Here is a 19,738-nt window from a genome sequence, read left to right as displayed (position 1 = left end):
AAGGGGACAGCACATCTAGGATTAGCTTTCACCCATCCCTGGCCTCGGGGCAGGACAGATGGACGGAAATGAGGCAACTCAGAGGCAACTCAGAGACGTGATATTCAGACACATGGCAGCATTGTCTTTGTTTCAAAGAGAGATGGGAAGCATTTCTTCATGACAGACAGTTCTCAGCCCAGGAATTAACATCTGGGCCAGGAGTGTGGCCTAGTGGTAGAGTACCTGCCTAGCACACACGAAACCCTAGGTTCGATTCCTTGGTACCACATACACAGAAAAGCCAGATGTGGTGCTGTGGCTAAGTGGTGGGGTGGTAGCCTTGAGAAGGCACAAGGACAGTGTTCGGGCCCTGAGTTCAAGCCGCAGGACTGACAAGAAAGAAAAAAAGTCTTGCGGACTTTTCTGCCCAGGTTGGCCTCAAACCATGATCCTCAGTGCTCAGCCTCCTGGGTAACTAATTACGGGCACCCAGTATCTTGTTTAATCAGTTGGTGCCTCGGTTCCCCTTAAGGGTGGATGCCTCCGTTCCTAATGTCCATCACCAAGGACAGTCACCCTGGGGCAGAGCCTTAAATGGATGTGGGGCCCGAGCCTGAGCTCCCACAGAGGTGCGTGTGCCAGGAGGAGGGCGCTAGTGCAAGTCAATGGTACTATTGTCCCACTGATCCCAGCACTCGCGGCGGGAGATGAGTTCATGGCCCGCATGAAGGATCCCACCAAACACACCCCTGTGCTGACACAAAGCTCCAGACGCACCTTGGGGCGAGGGTCTGGGGTGGGGAGATGGCCTCCAACTATTTTTTATAGGAAGTCTTTTACCTTTTAATTTTTTTTTTTTTTTTTTGTGCCAGTCCTGGGCTTGAGCTCAGGGTCTGAGCACTGTCCTTGGACTTTCTCAAGGCTAGAACTCTACCACTTGAGCCTCAGCACCACTTCCAGCTTTTTCTATATATGTGGTACCAAGGAATCGAACCCGGGTCTTCGTGCTTACTAGGCAAGCACTTTAACCACTAGGCCAAGTTCCTGGCCCCTTACCTTTTAATTTTTAAAACAGAAACATCAAAGCCATCATTTCCTTAAAAAAAAAAACAAAACCCACAAAATCACTCTCCAATCACCGGGCACACGTTGGTGCCATCTGACTCCCAGGGCATGGGGCTCTGTGCGTCTCCAGGGTGCCTGCCCCCTCCACCTAGCTCCCAGGTGGAACTGGGGAGCAGGGAGCCCCCTTCTTCCTGCGCCGTGCTGTCTGCCCCTTGGGGAGGCTCCCATCCCCTGGACATGCCCATGCCAGCTGGCAGCAGGGAGAGGACTTTGTAATCTGCCCAAAGGACACGAGGCCCACCGGGGGACCCCCATGGGGCCCCTACTCCTCCCTGGGTCACCACGCATCCCCTCTCCAGCCAGTGTCCAGTGGAGCAGCCGCTGGCATCCCATCCCAGGGACAGAACTTTCTGGAGGCTCTACCCACACCAGCTGCCCCTCGATAATCGACTAGGCCTGCAGCAGGGCAGCTGTGTCCTCGGGGGCTGGGCGCTCACGGATGTCATAGGGCTCCAGCCCTGGGTCCTGCCTCAGATATTTCTCTGAAACAACAAGAAAACAGCCAGTGGCAGGCGGGGGGGGGGGGGGGGATTAGGGAGGGGGAGCCGGGGCCAGCTGGGGCCGCCCTCCCAGATCGGGGACCCTGTGCGGGTGGCACTGTCTCCCTGAGCATGTTCTCTTCTGGGGGTGAACCTGCCTGCTGGATGCCAAGCCGGCTGCCTCTCCTACAGCTGTGACACCAGGCCTTCAGGCCTCTCCTTGTGCCAGCATTAAAGCCACTTCCACTAAGAACATGGGTGGACTTCACAGACCTTTGTGGACTGTGTGTGCACGGCTCTGCTTGAACTCAGGTGCGACAGAAGGGAGCTTTCTAGAATGATAAACACTGTACCCTGGAAGGCGAATGATGGAAGCCTGTAGCCAGTCAGAAGGATGCACAGATAGGACGTTTAAACTCTGCTGCCTGGGAATGTGGCCTCGTGGTAGAGTGCTCAAGTCCTCAGTACCACGTACACAGAAAAGGCCAGAAGTGGTGCTGTGGCCCAGGTGGTAGAGGGCAAAAATGAAGCTCAGATAGTACCCAGACCTTGGGTTCAAGCCCCAGAACTGCCCACACAAAAAGCAAAAACTCTTCTTGCTTCTTTTTGTTTCAGCATCACCTCAAACATAAACAATGAAAATCCCCAGAAAGGAAGGTCTCTGCGGCTGCGCCTGGAACCTGGAGCCCTGCTGGCCGGCAATCCCGCCCGGGGACAGCACCATACGACGGTGCCCTTCAGGGCTCTCCAGTGGCCCACCCCCCACGCCCCAGCCCCAGGGCTTCTGCTCTTGTGACCCTGCCCTGCTCTGTCCTGACCACGCAGGGCGAGCCCCACACCCACCTGCCTCCTCCAGGGTGGAGAAATGCTGGAAGCCCTTCAGGTCAGCAGCCAGCAGGGTGCAGAGCACCGGCACCTGTGAGGCAGACCCACACGAGTCCAGGGGGAGGCTCGGCCATGGCCATGCAGCAGGAGGCCTGGACTGAGCACCCCGAGTGACCTCGAGGTGCAGCTTCACCTCTGCACCGGTGTGTGGGGGAAGGGCAGGGACTGCTGCCACAGAGGAGATTCAACACCCACGGGCCCCCCGCTCCGCAAACACACAGTGTCACCCCGGGGCCAACGGCCCAGTGCTGAACACGGCATGGTGGCAAATGGGGGGCCAGCTCGGACTCCAGGGAGAGTGAGGCTGCATCCCTGACTCCCCCAGGGACACAGGTCAGCGGGGCCAGGAGCCCCCCTCGGAGCCACAGCGGTGAGGGCCGGGCACTCCACTCTTGGGCTGGCACCAGGGGCTGCCACCTCGCTCACCTGCAGGCCTGCGAAGACCAGCCGGACGCCCCGTCTGTGGAAGTCCTCGAGGAGCTCGCCCAGCCCCAGCACCACGGTGTAGTCAATGCTGCAGACGTGGCCGCAGGCCAGGACCGCGCTGCGAGGTGGGGACACTGGGGAGACAGCCCGCACCCCCAGGTTCGTGCCACGCTGGCAGGGCAGAGTGGGCCTGAAACGGCCGTGGGCTCCGGAGAGCCAGCCGTGGACAGGACAGCCAGCCAAGCAAGCAGGGCTGAGACTTCAGGTAGAGTACTTCCAGGCCCTGCGGCTGGGTCTCAGGGTCTGGCTGGGGGTCGCAGGGGCCCCGCTGATGTGAGCGCCCCAGCCCATCCACGCACCTTCCAGAGCCCGCCTCAGGACCGCCTCGCGCAGGGCCTCGGTGGCGGGGAAGTGCAGTGCACTGGCCGGCTGCAGGACGAGCACAGGCCCCTCTGACACCTGCACGCAACGCGAGGCAGTGAGTCCAGAGGTCCGGGGGTACAGCGACGCCTCAGCCAGGCTTTGTTCCAAGACTCGCCCGCCCAGAATGAGCCCACGCCACTGTCAGTCACTCTCGGCAGTGCCCCGCCCACAGCCTCCTGCACACCCAGGGGCCCAGGAGCCCCCCACCCTCCGCGGGGCGCACCTGCATCTTGGGCCTGGCTGCCGAGTGCAGGAGGAGGAGCAGGGACACCAGCGTGCCAGCCAGGATGCCGTACTGCACCTCCCAGAAGCACAGCAGGAAGGTCACACAGAGGGGCAGCAGGTCCAGCCCTAGGACAGGGTCGGCTCAGCAGTGATCTCTCCTTACTCAGCTCCCTGCTGCCACCTGACACTCAACCTGTACCCTGCAGACAACTGGCCCCGCTCCTCCCAGCCCCGGTACCAGCAGTCACCAGCCCAAGGCGCCCCCAGGGATGGCAGCTGGGGGTGGAGCTGGTAGGTATGGGACGCTGCCCTCTCTGTGCTGAGGTGAAGGTAGGCCAGCCTGGTTGAGTTCCAAGCCTCAGTTTCCCTTAAGAGCTTCTACTATATCCCACACAAGCTTATTTATACTTTCTGTGTGTATAGGCTGACAGCAGGGCTTGAACTCAGGGTCTGGGCGCTGTCACTTAGTTTTTTCACTCAAGCCTGCCACTATACCATTTGGCCAGGCCTCCACATCTGGCTTTTTGCTGGCGTGAGTCTCACAGATCTTCCTATCTGAACTGGATTTGAACCCAGATCCTCAGCTCTCAGGCTGCTAAATAGCTAGGATTCAAGGCCTTCCCTCACCTCCCAGCTCCACCCCGGTGGGGCCGCTCACAGACACCCGCCCAGCACTCCTCTTCTTTGTGAGTGTGGGCACCGGGACTGGGGCTTGAACTCAGGTCCTGGGCACAGTGCCTGAGCTTTCTGCTAGTGCTCAAGGCTAGCGCTCTACTACTTGAGCCACAGCTGTTTAACTGGAGCTAAGAGTCTCATGGACCTTCCTGCCCAGTCCGCTCCCCCTGCTGAGCAGCTAGGGCTGCAGGCGTGAGCCACCATGCCCGGCTCAGATACATACGCTTCACACGCCAAAGTGTCCCGAAGATCTTGGGGTCGAAGAGCGGGGCCACGGCCATGATGATGACCGCAGCCAGCGTGGATTTGGGAATGAAGTAGAACAGCGAGGTCAGGTAGCTCAGGGAAAGCAGGACCAGCACACCTGCAGGGGGCGCGGGGGGCAGTGAGACCTGGGGAGGGCCCGGCTGGGGTCCCCCTTCCTGCACAGCGGAGGGTACAGCCTGGGCTGGGGCTTGGACCCGTCAAGGCCCTGCCAGCGGTGTGCTGAAGAGGCCTCGTAGTGAAGACCCCACCGTGGCTTCTCTCCCGCTGCCCTGGGCCCCTCCACGGGTACACGGGGACTGCGGGGGGCTCACCGGTCACCAGCCCCCCGGCTGGGCTGCACACTCCTGACTGAGCGTTCACAGCTGTCCTGGAAGGCAAAGAGAAGCTGTTAAGCCCGCGCCTGGGAGAGGCCCGGCCACGGGCCACGACTGCAGCAGCGCATTGCTCCTCAGAGCCCGTGCTGGGCGGCGCTGGGCTCGGGCGGCACATGCAGTCAGGGCAGGCACCCGCATTCCTTTAGTACACAGTGACTGTAACTCATCATGAAAGTTCAGATGAGAAAACACACGTCCTTCAGACGGCTGTCTACTCCTCTCCTCCTCCTCCTCTTCTACGTGTACACTAGGGCTTGAACTCAAGGCCTTAAGCGGTGGCTTGGCTTCTGCGTGTGCACACACACGAGTGCATGTGCACGTACACTGGTCCTGGGGCCTAAACTCAGGACCTGGTTTACCTCTTAAGCCACAGCTTCACTTCTAGCTTTGTGGTGGTTAACTGGATGTAAGCGTCTCATAGATTTCCCTGCCAGGGCAGGCTTTCAACCACAATCCTGATTTCAGCATCATGAGTGGCTTAGATCACAGGATGAGCCACTGGCACCCAATTCTTGCTCAGCTTTTTCACCCAAGGTTAGCGTAGCACTCTTATCACTTGAGTCACAGCTCCACTTCTGGTTTTGGTAGTTAATTAGAGATAAAAATCTCATAGAAGGGGCCGGGAGTTTGGCCTAGTGGTTAAAGTGCTTGCCTAGCATGCATGAAGACCCGGGTTCGATTCCTCGGTACCACATACATAGAAAAAAAAGCCTGAAGTGTTGCTGAGGCTCAAGTGGTAGAGCTCTAACCTTGAGAAAGTCCAAGGACAGTGCTCAGGCCCTGAGCTCAAGCCCAGGACTGGCAAAAAAAAAAAAAAAAAAAATCTCATAGAAGCAAGGCACAGTGGCTCACCCATGCAATCCTAGCTACTCAGGAGGCTGAGATCTGAGGATCAAGGTTCAAAAGCCAGCCCCAGCACCAAAGTCCATGAGTCTCTTATGTTTGATTAACCACCAGAAAACTGGAAGTGGTGAGGTGTCTCAAGGGGTAGAGCACTAGCCTTGAGCTGAAGAGCTCAGGGACAGTGACCAGGCCCAGAGTTCAAGCCCCACAATCAACAAAAAAGAAAGAAGGAAGGAAGGAAGGAAGGAAGGAAGGAAGGAAGGAAAGAAAGAAAGAAAGAAAGAAAGAAGGAAGGAAGGAAGGAAGGAAGGAAGGAAAGAAAGAAAGAAAGAAAGAAAGAAAGAAAGAAAGAAAGAAAGAAAGTAAGTCAAGGAAGCCAGCGCCAGTGGCCCATGCCTGTAATCCTAGCTACTCAGGAGGCAGCGTCCTAAGAATTGGAGATAACACCAGGCCAGGCAGAGAAGTACCTATGAGACCCCGTTTGCCATTAACCATTTAAAAACTGGAAGTGGTGCTGTGGCTCAAGTGTCAGAGGGCTAGCCTTGAGCACAGAGGCTGGGGGACAGTACCCAGGCTCTGAGTTCAAGCCCCACAACCACTGCCAACAAAAGAATCTCCTGACTTTCCTGCCTGGCTGCCTTCAACCTTAATCCTTGGATCTTGGTCTCCTATGAAGCCAGGATTACAGGCATGAGCTGCAGACACCTGGGCCTGACTCCAGGGAGGGCCTGTGGGGTGATGGCTCCCCTGGGACCCTGATTGGCCACAGCGGAAGCCGTTTCCTGCCTCTGCTTTCTCTTGGGAGTTAACGTGGGCACCAGCATTCTGGAGGAGTGTGGGGCGCTGGGGCTTGCTGAGGAGCTCAGATTGTCCAGCCCAGCTGGTAGGCCGGCTACCTCACACAGACGAGTTGTCAGAGGCCATGGGGACTCTGGCAGCGAGAATGGGAGCGGTGATGGTGAGGGGACAAGGCCCTCAGGCCTGGCCTTCCTCGAGGCTCAGAGGAAGGGCCACAGTCACTCACCGCCCAAAGCTGCCTGTGACGGGGTAGGATGAGACGAAGGAGCCCAGCGTGTTGGTGAGACCTGGGGAAAAGCAGGCTTATTGGAGGCCAGGAGGGGTAGAGGAGAGGGGACGGAGAACCAGTGAGGCCACTGGGGCCAGGCCATGCAGGCCTTGTGTTGGGGAGGAAAGCACAGCCCACTCTTGCCATATCTGCCCAAGCTGGATTCTTTGTAGAGGTTGTGCTGGGGAGGAGCAGAGGCGCTTGTGTATCAGCACCACGGAGCGCCCAGCATGACTGTGGGTACTGCAGCCCCCCCCCAGCCTTGCTGCGTGCTTTCCTCGGGGGGCACAGAGGGCGGCACTCCCAGAGCTGGGCATGGCTCAGGAAGGAAGCCTGAAAGATCCAGCTCCTGCTCCCTGCCTCAGGCCCCACCCTTGCTCTGTAAGATGGTGAGCCATGGTGAGGGGCAAAGGCCAAGGCCTGTAAGCCACCCCGAGGGGCACTGCCGGGCCACCTGGAGAGAACCCAGGAACTGAGACAACAGCCCCTCCCCCCATTATCACAACCCACTTCCCAGCATCACCCCACCTCCAACCCTCCCGGTGACCACTGTGTAGAGATGACCAGGGGGCTACAGGTTCAAGGCCTTCTCTGGGGGTGGACAGCCAGGCTGAGGCCCTCAAATACTGGCTCTCCAGTCTCAGGAGACTCTAGGACGAGGGGCCTGGATGGTGAAGGCCAGCCTGGGTAACGTTATAAAGAACCTAGGTCAAAACCAAAACACCACAAAAACATTGGTGAGTGTGGCTCAAGTGGTTGAGCACTTGTCTATCAAGCGTGGTGTCCTGGGTTCAACCCCCAGGACCACAAAACAAGTGTAGGTTTAGAGAATGAGAAAAAAAGCGAAAAAAGGAAGCTGGCAGTTTGCCCTGCTGGCAAATCAAGAATCTCCACAGGGCTGCCCAGGGGACAGGGTGTAGCCAGAGGAACCAGTCCTCGTGTCACTACAGGTGATTCTCCCTGCTGGCCCAGTATCTCAGGCCTGTAGGCCTAGCGACTCCGGAGCTGAGATCTGAGGATCAAGGCCCAAAGCCAGCCAAGGCATCAAGAAGTCCATGAAACTCTTGTCTCTAGTTAACCCCCAGGAAACCGAAGTGGCACTGTGGCTCAAGGGGTAGGGCAGTAGCCTTGAGCTGAAGAGCTCAGAGACAGAGTCCAGACCCAGGAAGTCAAGCCCCATGACTGACCTCTCCGGCCCCATGGCCTGTGGTGTAGAGCAAGAAAGGGGACGTTTAGAAACTAACTCGTGTCACCAGGTCTACCTGGCTACACGTCCTCCAGCTCCCTCCCGAGGTGGAAAGGTCTGGGCATGCCTGGAGAGGGTCCAAACCTGAGTGTGCCATGCTAGGAGCCCCGGGCACAGGCTCCTGACTCCTACAGGTATGTGAAACCTTGGGGATACTTAGGGTTAAGCCCAGGCTCATTTCTAAAAGCTCCCCGCTCATCACGAGCATTGCCAGACTAGGTACGACTCAGAGCTGTGGGGGCCCGACCACAAGGCGTCTTACCTATGGCCAGAAGCTCCTGGCTGGGGTCGATACGGTAGCTATTCTGTGAAGCTAGAGAACAGACAAGAACGTTGTTGCTGGGGCTGCGAGTGTGACACAGCGGTAGCGTGCTTGCCAAGCATGCATGAAGCCCTGGGTTCAATTCCTCAGTACCATACACACAGAAAAAGCCAGAAGTGGAGCTGCAGCTCAAATGGTAGATTGCTAATCTTGAGGACAAAGAGGCTCAGGGAGAGTTCAAGCCTTAGGACCAGCAAAAAGGAAAAGAATAAAAAGAAAGCTGTTTGGAAGCATTATGATACTGCTGGGAAAACTGATGGAATAAAAATTTAAAAATCCCCCTCCAGTCTATATATGGCACTGTTTTATAAAAGTACTGAAGCACACATAAAAACTTTACCTGTACACTGAGCATGTCTAATCTAAAATTTATTTATTTAGTTATTTACTGTTAGTCCTTAGGCTTGAACTCAGGGCCGAGCACTGTCCTTGAGGTCTCTCAAGGCCAGCCCTCTACTCCTTGAGCCACAGTACCACTTCCAGCTTCTTCTGTGTATGTGGTACCAAGGAAATGGACCTGGGTCTTCGTGCATGCTAGGCAAGCCCTCTACCACTAGGCCACACTCCTAGTCCAATCTAATCTAAAATTAAAACCAGCAACAAAACATCAAAGTTTCAAACACCGGCACTTTTCTGAATGCTGGCATGATGTCCAAAGCTTTTGGATTTCCGGATACTGAGGGCTTTCGTTTTGAATTGGCAATGCTCAGGCGGCCCCGCAGGCCTCTGAGCACCGCCCAGCGCCTGGTGGAGGCGAGGTCACCACCGGCCTGCGCGCATGTGCAGTAGGTCTGTACCCCACCCCAGGCTCCGTGCTCTGCCTGCAGCGGGATGACGGGCCCACCACTAACCCACACCCCCTCAGCTCACCGAGTGGCTCTTCATCCTCAGAATTAACCAATGCAATGGCTACAGACAGAGAGAGCAACAACACACTGATAATCCACAGCCAGACATATGGCCACTGCAGTGGAAACGGAGGCTAAGTAGCTAAATAAACCACAGGCGGTGTTTAAGGCCGGGAACTTCTCCTGCCTGCCTGGGGTGGGGAGGGGACGGGAAAGGCTGAGCGGGCAGGGGTGGTTATGGAGTTCTGTGAAGGCAGTTATTAAAGTTGAAGGCTGAAGTTAGGTCACTATTACCAATTACATCTAAAACACAATACCGAAGCTGGGCCTGGTGGCTCACACCCGTCCTCCCAGCTACTCGGGAGGTGAGAGCTGAGGACCTGGGTTGAAAGCAGCGTTGGCAGGAAAGTCTACGAGACTTTCTCCCCCCAGGGCTTGCACTCAGGACCTAGCACTGTCCTTGGACACGTTTTGCTCAAAGCTAGCACTCTACCACTTGAGCCACAGCGCCCCTTCCAGCCTTTTCTATGTATGTGCTTCCAGAGAATAGAACCCAGGGCTTCATGCATGCTAGCTGAGCATGCAACCACTAGTCCATGCTTCTGGCCCTCTAGGAGTCTTTTATCTCCAATTAACCAGCAAAAAGCGGGAATGGAGGAGTGACTCAATGGTACATTAGCCATGTGTGAAAGAGCCAAGTGAGAGCGTAAGGCCCTGAGTTCACACACACAAAACAAAAACCTCACTACAGCTCACTAGGCCCTCAGATGACAAGCCACCACAGGCCTACGGTGAGTGTGGTGACAGCACAGCACCCGACCCTGCCCACCCCGGTCCCTCCCTGTCTCCTTCACCCCTACCACATTTTAAAAACACGAGCATATAATTCCTTACATAAAGCTCCAGTGTTGAAAAATAGAGCAGACAAAAGCAAACAGGAGGGCAGCAGCTTGAGGGGGGCAGACGTGTAGGGGGACAAGCCAAGGGTGGGGGCTGCGGGGACTGGCGTCTTACCGAAGGCTTTGGCCACGGCTACGCTCTCCAGGAGGCCCACAAGGGGAACCACAGCCAGTCCAGCCCCCATGTCCTGGAGGGGAGAGAGGCAGGTGAGCGGCTGCCTGTGGTCAGGGAAGGCCTGGGTGGCCATGGGGCCAGGAGCACCAGGGTCAGGACGTCCAGGACACTGAAGGTGGCGGCCCATCCCCACCTCTCCCATGAGCCCTAGGTGCCCCTGCTCAAGGACTCCACATCCCTGAGGTAGTATCCAGTGAGGAGGACGCAGGCTCAGGGGCCGCATGGCCCCAGCTCTGCTGCTGGCCGTGCTCTGCTCACCTGGACCATCTGGATGAAAGACACCGTCCCGTTGGCCGTGGTCAGGGAGAAGGGCGGGGGCCGGACTGGAGGAAGGCCCCCCACGGTCTCTCCAGTTAGGACAAAAGGCTGGTATCCTGTCACCTCGAAGGAATACGCCATCAGAGCCCCGAAGGAGACCACCAGGGCGTTGCGGGCTGTGGGGGAGGCACTGGTAAAAGCAGGAATGTCACTGAGCCATACCTACTTCATAGGTGGGGACTCCACCCAGGGCACCCCTGGGAAAGCCTGTTGTCATGCCATGGACAGGCATGAGCCCTGTGAAGCACACAAGAGTGGGACAGGGACAAAACACACTGTGTGCAGTGTGATGGCGCGCGCCTGTCACCCCAGCTGTGTGGGGATGGAAATAGGGAGAATCAAGGTTTGAGACCAACCTGGGGGCAAAAAGCTAGCAAAATCCTCTCTCAATCAATAAACCAAGTACAGTGGTAGCCATAAAACCACTTGTAATCTCAGGTACAAGAGAGACAAAACACCTGTAATCCTAGCTGCTGTCAGGAGGCTGAGATCTGAGGATTGCAGTTCAAAGCCAACCCAGCCAATTAAACACTAGAAAATGGGAAGTGGAGCTGTGGCTCAATTCCCAGGCCCAGGGGTGGGGCAGTAGCCTTGAGCTGAAAAGCTCGGGGACAGTGCCCAGGCCCAGAGGAAGGAAAAAAAAAAAAAAGAAGAAGCAGAGTGCTGGCAACGTGGCTTAGTGGTAGAGTGCTTGTCTAGCACGTATGAAGCCCTAGATTCCATTCCTCGGTACCATATAAACAGAAAAAGCCTGAAGTAGCACGATGGCTCAAGTGGTAGACTGCTAGCCTTGAGCTCAGGGACAGTGCCGAGGCCTAAGTTCAAGCCTCATGACAGAAGAGGGAGGAAAAGGAGCAGCAGGAGGAGGAAGAAGGAAGATGATGACGCAGTGTCAGAAAGCCCCCAAAACAAACCCCACCTATATGCTGTTCACAGAAGTTACACTAGGTTAAATAGATTAAAACTGTAAGGATGAGAGAAGATACCTTGTACTAATCAAAAGAAAGCTGAGCTGGAAGCCAGTCACTCACACCTATAATCCTAGCTACTTACGAAGCTGAGATCTGAGGATCACAGTTCAAAGTTAGCCTGGGCACGAAAGTCCATGAGACTCTTATTTCCAATTAACTGCCAGAAAAACTGGAAGTTGAGCTGTGGTTCAAGGGGTAGGGTGGTAGCCTTGAGCTAAAGAGCTCAGGGACAGCGCGAAGGCCCAGAGTTCAAGTCCCATGATTAACCAAAGGGGGAAAAAAAAAAGCTTAAGCGGCTTTTTTTTCTACCAAAGTAGATTTTAGATTTCAGGGTGAAGAACAGTCAATGGGGAAATTTCAAGGGGAAAAAAAGAAAGTGTAGCGCTGTATGTCTGCAAGCCTAATCACGGACTTTCAACTATGTAAAACCCCTAATCACAGCTAGAGTTCAGTATCCTTCTCTGAATAATTAACAAAACAGGATGGCAGTGACTCCCGGCTATAATCCTAGCTGTAGTCAGGTGATGGACCCTACAGCCCAGCCTGCTCAGCTGCAGCTCCCTGTTAGATCCAGGAGTTCCCACCAGCCATGGCCACACAGAAGCTCCAAGACCCCGTGGGGCCTCGGCCAGCAGGCTCCTCACCTGTGGTGGCGATCCACACCAGCCCGTGGCTGAGCCGCACCCCGAGGGGCGTCTCGGGGTGGACGGGGGGTGCCTGGTCCCGCATCAGCTTCAGCCCCAGCAGCAGCCCCATGCAGACCAGACCCAGGATGGCATCGCCGGCCCTGCGGGCAGAGCCGCGGTCGTCCCTTCTGAGACCAACGCAGCCAGGACCGGGCCACGCTGGAGCCGGAGTTTCCCGGGGGCTCTCTCCATGGCTCTTTCTGTGCGTCCCCCTTCGTTCTACACTCCAGTCTCATCTCAGCGGTGCACTGCCCGGGTTCGGGCAGCAAGCAACGTCCAGGAGCCCAGGTCACCATGGCGCAGGTCCACAGCCACATCTCCGTCCCACACCTCCCTGCCTGTGGCTGCCAGGTCTGCAGACCGCGCCTCCGGGAGACCCTTCACACGCAGTCAGCCATTGTCCCCTCACTGCCCCCAGGAGACTGAGCCCCCTCCATGATGGCTTCAGGTTCTGGGGAGTCATTGCAACAGGCCAGGACCTCCGCCACTCCCTCCAGGCCCCAGCATAGTGGGGTCACCCCCTGAATTGCTCCCCCAAGCCATCTCGGCAGGACAAGGGGAAGAACTGTCCTGGCCGGGGCTGAGGGAAGCGCCCTGCAAGAGCCACATCTCTCCCAGCTCACCCCTGGCCCTCCGCTGGCTGAGTGAGGGCTCTACAAGCAGGAGCCCACTGCCCTTCCCCTGCCCTCCCCGACATTCCTCACGCCTGCCTCCCCCAAGAACACAGTGGAGGCAGGGGCTCCGCACGGCCTGGGGCTCCTGCCCACTGCAGCCCTGGCTCAGCTGGCCTAGGCTGGCTGGGCACCGCATATCAGACCCACTTCCCGGGTAAGGCGACAGGGCTGCTCCAGGGATGGGTTTGAGTCCGACACCCAGAAGACACAACAAATGCCTTCTGGGGTGGAGGATGGTGGGGGCCCAGGAGGGGCCTTATCTGGGGAAGAAGCAGCAAGAAGGTACCTGGTGTCTCCGATGCTGAGGAAGATGTGATACACCTGCAGGAAAAACTGCCTGGGGATGTTCTGCAGTCCCAGAAGGTTCTGTTCAAACAGAAATGGATTAGCCCACTGGCCCCGGGAAAGCCTGGCCCCGCCCACCTAGCCTGGTGTGCAGGCCTGCCATGGAATCCCAGCCCCCCGCCCCCCGCAGGGCTCTTCCTGGGGTTCAGCTATGTCTATCAGGTCTTCCAAGGGACCCTGGGACCCAGAGGACTGCCCATCCTCAAAGCCAAGGACAAGAACTGAAGGAGACTGAACCTCATGCCTGGGTCCTTTCAAACACAGTCTGGATCACCTGGTAGCTGAGGCAGTTTTTTAGCCACCCAGCCACTTGGCCCCGCCCTCACCCTAAGGCCACTGGCCCAAGTCCATGCCAGTCACTCCCAGCACTGCTCCCTGCAGCAAATAAAAATCAAATTGGATACTGGCTCCTCCCCCCAAAATCCTTGCAGGGTTTGCTGGCCAGACCTGGCTTTCTGCCAGGACTACCAGGACTTCTTTGGCGACGACCCTCAGGGGGGTGCTTCTAAGCCTTGCTTTCTTATTATTTTTTTTTCTGCGTTCTGAGACCTGGTAGGGGACAGGACAAGCCACGCTGACTGCCTCAACGCTGTTGCATGTATCGACTGAGGTGGGAGCTGGGCAGGGGAGTGCTGATGGGATCTGCCACCTGGCTGCTGAGGAAAGAGCTTCTGACCTAGACACGTCAGAGTGCTCCGTGCCACAGATAACCTAAGCAACGCTGGAAAACCTTAGGGTGGAGCCTGGCCGACTAGAAAGGCACACAGAAGATACCCACCCTTGGCCTGGTGATTATGAGTAGAATACTTACTCAATCCTGGTGTGGAAGAGGAAGAAACATCGCTTATGCTAACAATGAGTTTGCTACAATCAAAGGAGGCGCTCTCATCCAACCACATTTGTAGGGTGCAGACATGGTGTATATAATCTCCCACCCTCCTCTGGAACAAACCTGACTCCCCACAGCAGGGAGAGCATAGCTTAGAGCCAGGGCACAGCCAGTGTGTCTCTTACTGAACAGTCTCCTGGACCGGTTTCTCTGTCTAGGCCTGATGCAGAGCCCGGCCTTGGGAAGCCTGCTTTGAGGGGATGAGGAGTGAAGGCAGGCTCACCAGGTTAGGGTGTGGCAGAGTGTGCCAGAGAGGGCCCCAGGGCCCCATCTGCAGAGGAGTTCAGTGTTCCTCGTCCACTCCCCATCGGGACCTCCCCAACCCTATCACACCCAGTGCAGTCCTGAGTACCACAGTCAACACTGGACGCAGCAAAGGAGAGCAAATTCCACCTGTGGGGAGTATTGGTATAGCTATCTCAGGACAAATACTGAAATATTTAAATATGAAGCCAAGCCCTTTAGTGTGGGGAAATGATTGTGGGGGGAGGGAGAGGCAGCCAAGGTTGGCAAGGGCAAAACAATCACACCATGACGTCCCTCCATCTCTGCCCCAAACACTGTCAGAGAAGAGTCAGTCCCTACATTATCTGCTGTGAAGATGGAACACACACACACACACACACACACACACACACACACACACACACCCTCCCTCCTTCCCTCCCATAGAAGAGCCATTTTATAAGGGAGGTACCCCTCTTATTTTCCTCAGTTCATGGAGAAATCATCCCAAAGCACAAGATGTCCACTGGCCACAAAAGATCAGGTTCCCTGTGGTGACCAGCAAAGGTGAAAGGACAGAGCCCCGGGGGGCCTGAGCCTACCTTGACCTGCCCAAAGCCAATGGTGATGGCAGCAGCACAGGTGAAGCCTTTAATGACGGGGCAGGAGATGAAGTCGAGCAGAAACCCTGGTGGCCAAGAGGAAAGCTGAGCTGGCACAAAGGGTTCCCAGGTTCCAGGGGATAGAGGCAGGGAGACATGGCATGGTGGGGACTGGGAGCAGATGGTCCAGCAGCTGAGGACTGCTGAGTGACCCCCGCTGACCATGATGGTTTGGGGAGCAGGGGAGGGAGGTTAGAATGTGAGCCGCCTCCTCCCCGACACAAGACGGGCCCTGGAGGTCAGGCAGGAGCTGTGAAGCGGAGGGCATCCAGCGCTGGAAGGCAGAGTCTCACCTAGTCTCAGGAAGCCCATGGCCAGCTGGATACAGCCGGACAGGAAGGCCAGCAGTACAGCATAGGCGGGCTCGTGGAAGGTGTAGAAGGACACCAGCAGGGACATGATGGCTGTGGGGCCCAGAGTCACGTCGCGGGAGGTGCCAAGGAGGAAATACACGAAGCATCCCGTGAAGGCAGAGTACAGGCCATACTGGAGGCGGGGAGGGGACGGTGAGCAGCCAGGATGCCCAGGGCCTGTCCACACACCCCACGGCCCCAGCTGACCCGGCAGGGTACACCCGTCCTGTAGCCACCACTGTGGCCTTGTGGTGAACAAGACCTGTTTTAATTTCCCTACTAGCAAAGATGGCCCTAGGCTGGTGAAGACCAGATGAAGTGGGGGCGGGGGCACTACTGCCTCCGGTGGCTCAGGGGCCTTCAAGCTTGTGTCTGAGATTCTAAGAACATCTCCTCAGGCCACCAGGAGTCATCGTCACACTGCCCCCGCCTGGACCATCAAGACCCAACTTGGGCTCAAAGGCTGTCACGTGCAGAGATGACAATTTCAGGCCAAGGGACTCTTGGGCCCTGGGGTAGGGCTCACAGAGGCGTCTGGCCTCTCACTCTGCCCGTGGACAGGCTCGGAGCTCTGAGGAGATCCTCTGGCAGGACACACACCTGGGGCGGGAGTCCAGCCACCTCAGCGTAGGCCAGGGCCTGTGGAATGAGGGTGAGCCCCACGGAGAGCCCTGCGATGAGGTCCATCTTCAGCCACTGCGCCGAGTAGCTGGGCAGCCAGGCCAGGACCGGCAGACACCGCTGCAGGCCCGCGGGGGAGCAGGAGCTGGGGGCCATGCCGGCGCTGGGAGACCTGGCCTGGCCCAGAGCCGTCCTTCACAGAGGGCTTTGCTAGGGGTGGACACGCAGATGGGCAGTCAGGAGCCCAGCAGCAGGGGAAGGCGCGTGGCCAGTCTTCCCTCAGGAGCCAAAGGGTTAAGCTGCCCAAGGTTGGTGGCCACCTTGGGGGTGGAAAGCCCCAGCCCCTCACCCGCAAAGACCCAGGGGCCTCCTTGCCAACCTCCTCACTGGAGGCCTGAGGACAGATTTCTCCTTCCGGGAGAAGTCCTACCTTTCCAGACAAGCGCAGGGGTCCTGGGGTAAGGTGGGGACCCCGGGCCTGGCCTGAGAGACAAGCAGAGGTGGTGCCTCGGAGGACGCCCAGGGAAGGGGCACGGGTGGGGGGGGCCGGGGGACCCCGGGGAGGGAGGGGTGGGCGGCCGGGGGACCCCGGGGAGGGAGGGGAGGGAGGCCTGGGGGACCCCGGGGAGGGAGGGGAGGGAGGCCGGGGGACCCCGGGGAGGGAGGGGAGGGAGGGGAGGGAGGCCTGGGGGACCCCGGGGAGGGAGGGGAGGGAGGCCGGGGGACCCCGGGAGGAGGGGAGGGAGGGGAGGGAGGGGGCGTCGAGACTTGCAGCCGCGGCGCGGGGAGGACGGGGGCGGGGACTTTCCCTCGAGGGTCCCGGGAACCCCGCCGGACCCCAGCCCGGGACGCGGGGCCCCACGCCAGGCCGGTGGGCGCGGCCGGGGCCCGCGGTGGAAGGTCCCCGCGCAGGGGGTCTCACCTGTGGGGCGCCGCGGCTCCGAGCCCCCCGCCGCCGGCCCGGCGCCGGCTCCGCGGGAATCCCGGAGTGGGCGGGGCTCCGCGGGCACGTGACGGCGGGGAGGACGTGGGCGGGGCCTGCAGACGCGCGACCCGGAGGGCGGGGCCTCGGTCGTCCGTCCTATCGGGGCGGGTCCGGGGCGGGCACGTGACCTCGGGGCGGGCCCGGGGGCGGGGCCGGGGGCCGGGGCCGGGCCGCCCGGGGCGCAGGCCGAGCCGCCATGCGCAGCCCCGGACTCGCCGGCTGCGCCCTGCTGCTGGTCCTGGGGCTCTGCCGGGCGCGCCGCGGGAACGTGCTGCTGCTCCTCGGTGAGTGCTGCCGCCGGGCCCCAGGGCCACTCCCCGCCGGTGGTCGGCGCCGCCCCGCCGCCCCTCCGCGGGCCCTCCGGTCGGGACTGCGGGGGGTGAGCGCCCGCCCGCGCCCAGCGCCCCTGCGGACCCCGCCGGGGCCGGGCGGGAGGCGCCCCCGGGCCAGGCCCGGGAGCTCTCTTCTCCTCCCCCCGTTTTACCAGCTCCAGAGCAGCCCCCACACCCCCCTCTTCCCCACCCGTTCTCAGGCACCCCGGTGTTCACAGACTTCCTGTGCAGGCGGCCGAGCCAGGCTCGTGACAGCCCGAGCCCTTCCCGAAGGGTGGGTCTGGCCGAGGTCCAGACCTCAAAGGGCTCGGGCTGTCACGACGGTCCCAAAGGACCCCAGCATATGAATTCTGGGAAGACACAGTTCCACGCATAGCAGGGCCAGAGCTAAGTGCCGAGACTCCCCAAGAAGACGTAGCAAGGGCCTGCTGCAGGATGCACCCCAAATGGCAGAACCCCAGCACCCATCCCTCAGTGTGCTCTGTGGTCACGAGCCCAGTGGATTCAGCTGAGGGGAAGAGTGGCCCAACTTGAGGCTGACCAGATCCATTGCCTGTGGCTGGGGCAGGGCAGAGGCTGGGGAAGTGCTGCCCTGAGAGTTCCCCCTGATTTCAGGGGGAGGGGGCCCCGGAGCAGCGGGAAGAAGCTTGGCATGGCTGGAGGAGCTGAGAGGCCTAGCCCCGTTCCCTGCTGCCCTGCTGCGTGTGCGTGGGTACCGAGCCTCACCTCTCCTGTCTGGCTTCGGTTACTTGCTAGAGTGGTAGGGGAAATCTGCCAGGTCTCTGGAAAGGGGATTGTGCAGCACAGCAGAAGGGACAGTGGCGGGTCCCCTGGGCATGGCTCTCCTGTGCAGTTTGTGTAGAGCCTGGAACTGACCGGTAGTGTGGCCTGCCTGAATTCAATGACCACCTGCTAACATGCCTGTCCCGGTAGCATGGCTGCTGGGTTCTGTTCCCTGCTCGAATCCTGTGTCTGCTTGTGTGAATGTATTCACTCGGCATCTGCACTGTGCGCCATGCCTGCCAGGTCGGCATTGCTACTTGCTGACTCCACCATCTGCTTCTAGGTTTTTGGATTTTTTTTTTTTTTTTGCCAGTGCTGGGGCTTGAACTCAAGGCCTTAGCACTGTTCTTGGGCTTTCTCAAGGCTAGAGCTCTACCATTTGAGCCACAACACCACTTCTGGCTTTTTCTGAGTATGTGGTACCAAGGAATTGAACCCAGGGCTTGCGAGGCGAGCACTCTACCACTAGGCCACCCTTGTGCCTGCCTAAGTATCTATCACAACTCACTTGCCTGCCCACAGCCCCGTGTCACTCATCCCCTGCTTAGGTTTGTGTCTACTGGCTATCTTGCCCTTCTGAGCATTTCTGGCCCATGCCTCTGCAGCCATCTCCCCTGTCCTCCCTTGCTGTGTGTGTGTGTGTGTGTGTGTGTGTGTACACACCAGCACTGGGATTTGAACTCAGGGTCTTCTCTCCTTGCTTAGAATGTTTGCTCAAAGCTAGTACTCTTCCACTTAGCACCACACCTCCACTTCTGGCTTTTTACTGCTTCCTTGAAGATCGGAGTCTCACAGGCTGATCTGCCTGCACCAGCTTTGAACCTTGAACCTCAAATCTCAGCTTCCTGAGTAGTAAGGATTACAGGCGTGAGCCACCGGTGCCAGGCTGTTCCTCTTGACCCCAGCCCGCGTCTTTTGTGTCTGCCTTCCTTAGCCGATGACGGCGGCTTTGAAATTGGTGCCTACAACAACAGTGCCATCTCTACCCCTCACCTGGATGCCCTGGCCCGGCGCAGCCTCCTCTTCCGTAACGCCTTCACCTCCGTCAGCAGCTGTTCTCCCAGCCGGGCCAGCCTGCTCACCGGCCTGCCCCAGGTGAGGGTGATGTCCTCCAGGGAGGACGGGGCATGGAGGAGATGGTGGGCAGGCTGAGCCTGGGTGAGGCCTCTGCTGCAGGCCTCCCTTGCACAGCTCGGGGGAGGCATCAGGCAGATGGTTCCAGGGGCTCGTGAGGGTTTCTGGCCTCCCCTGTCAGCAGAGCTGCTCTGCTGCTGTTGCCTTGAGCATACAGCTTAGCCCTCTCTGTCCCTCAGTCTCCCCATATGTGCAATGGACAGAAGGACATCACAGGGTCACTGCGGAACCTCACTGAGCATGGCTTTGTGGATAAAAGGCTTGCACACTCACTATGCACAGCCCTTGTCACCTTACGTCTTGGCAGGTGACCAGAGTTGTGTTGCTAAGGCACCTTTATTATTATTATTATTACAAAGTCTGTATAACATAGAGACGTCAACTGCCATTTTTAAGTGCACAGCTGCTGGTATTAAGCATGTCCTCAGGGCTGTCAGCCCGACCTTCATCTCCAATTTCCATCTTCCCAAACGTACCCATCAGACAATGACCCCACCCCT

At 58.3% G+C, this 19,738-nt stretch overlaps 2 protein-coding genes across 3 annotated transcripts in view; one reads left to right on the top strand and one right to left on the bottom strand.

Annotated features, from left to right (window-relative positions):
• Positions 1 to 344: 344 nt before the first annotated feature.
• Positions 345 to 16,207, bottom strand: Slc26a11 (solute carrier family 26 member 11). The gene is made up of 16 exons (XM_090351335.1): positions 15,984 to 16,207; positions 15,324 to 15,516; positions 14,971 to 15,056; positions 13,196 to 13,275; positions 12,194 to 12,336; positions 10,519 to 10,694; positions 10,201 to 10,273; positions 8,279 to 8,329; positions 6,729 to 6,789; positions 4,799 to 4,854; positions 4,444 to 4,584; positions 3,544 to 3,671; positions 3,257 to 3,356; positions 2,898 to 3,031; positions 2,430 to 2,502; positions 345 to 1,589 (listed from the first exon to the last, which is right to left on the bottom strand). Exons 1-16 carry the CDS (start codon positions 16,158 to 16,160, stop codon positions 1,498 to 1,500), a joined length of 1,764 nt encoding a protein of 587 aa, XP_090207461.1. The 5' UTR covers positions 16,161 to 16,207; the 3' UTR covers positions 345 to 1,497.
• A 952-nt stretch (positions 16,208 to 17,159) lies between these two features.
• The window catches only part of Sgsh (N-sulfoglucosamine sulfohydrolase), a 7,091-nt gene continuing 4,512 nt past the window's right edge, over positions 17,160 to 19,738 (top strand). For both annotated transcript variants that reach the window (XM_090351332.1, XM_090351331.1), the window contains exons 1-2: positions 17,160 to 17,273; positions 19,039 to 19,199. In XM_090351332.1, coding sequence (XP_090207458.1) covers positions 17,186 to 17,273; positions 19,039 to 19,199 — 249 coding nt within the window. In that variant the 5' untranslated portion in view covers positions 17,160 to 17,185. The remainder of the gene's footprint in view (positions 17,274 to 19,038; positions 19,200 to 19,738) is intronic.

This window comes from Megascapheus bottae, chromosome 17, assembly GCF_031878675.1.
Source record: "Megascapheus bottae isolate mThoBot1 chromosome 17, mThoBot2.hap1, whole genome shotgun sequence".
NCBI classification, from domain to species: Eukaryota; Metazoa; Chordata; class Mammalia; order Rodentia; family Geomyidae; genus Megascapheus; species Megascapheus bottae.
The sequence above is the reverse complement of the archived record's forward strand: the minus strand, read 5'-3'. Positions and strand labels throughout refer to the sequence as shown.

What these genes read in the sequence shown, in the direction of transcription:
- Slc26a11 (XM_090351335.1), bottom strand. Translation starts at nt 16,160, where the DNA reads ATGGCCCCCAGCTCCTGCTCCCCCGCGGGCCTGCAGCGGTGTCTGCCG. An exon ending in AGCCGGGGGGCTGGTGACCG is followed by an intron (nt 4,585 to 4,798) that starts GTGAGCCCCCCG and finishes CGCCCCCTGCAG; the next exon opens with GTGTGCTGGTCCTGCTTTCC. An exon ending in GACACTTTGGCGTGTGAAGC is followed by an intron (nt 3,672 to 4,443) that starts GTATGTATCTGA and finishes ACCCTGTCCTAG; the next exon opens with GGCTGGACCTGCTGCCCCTC.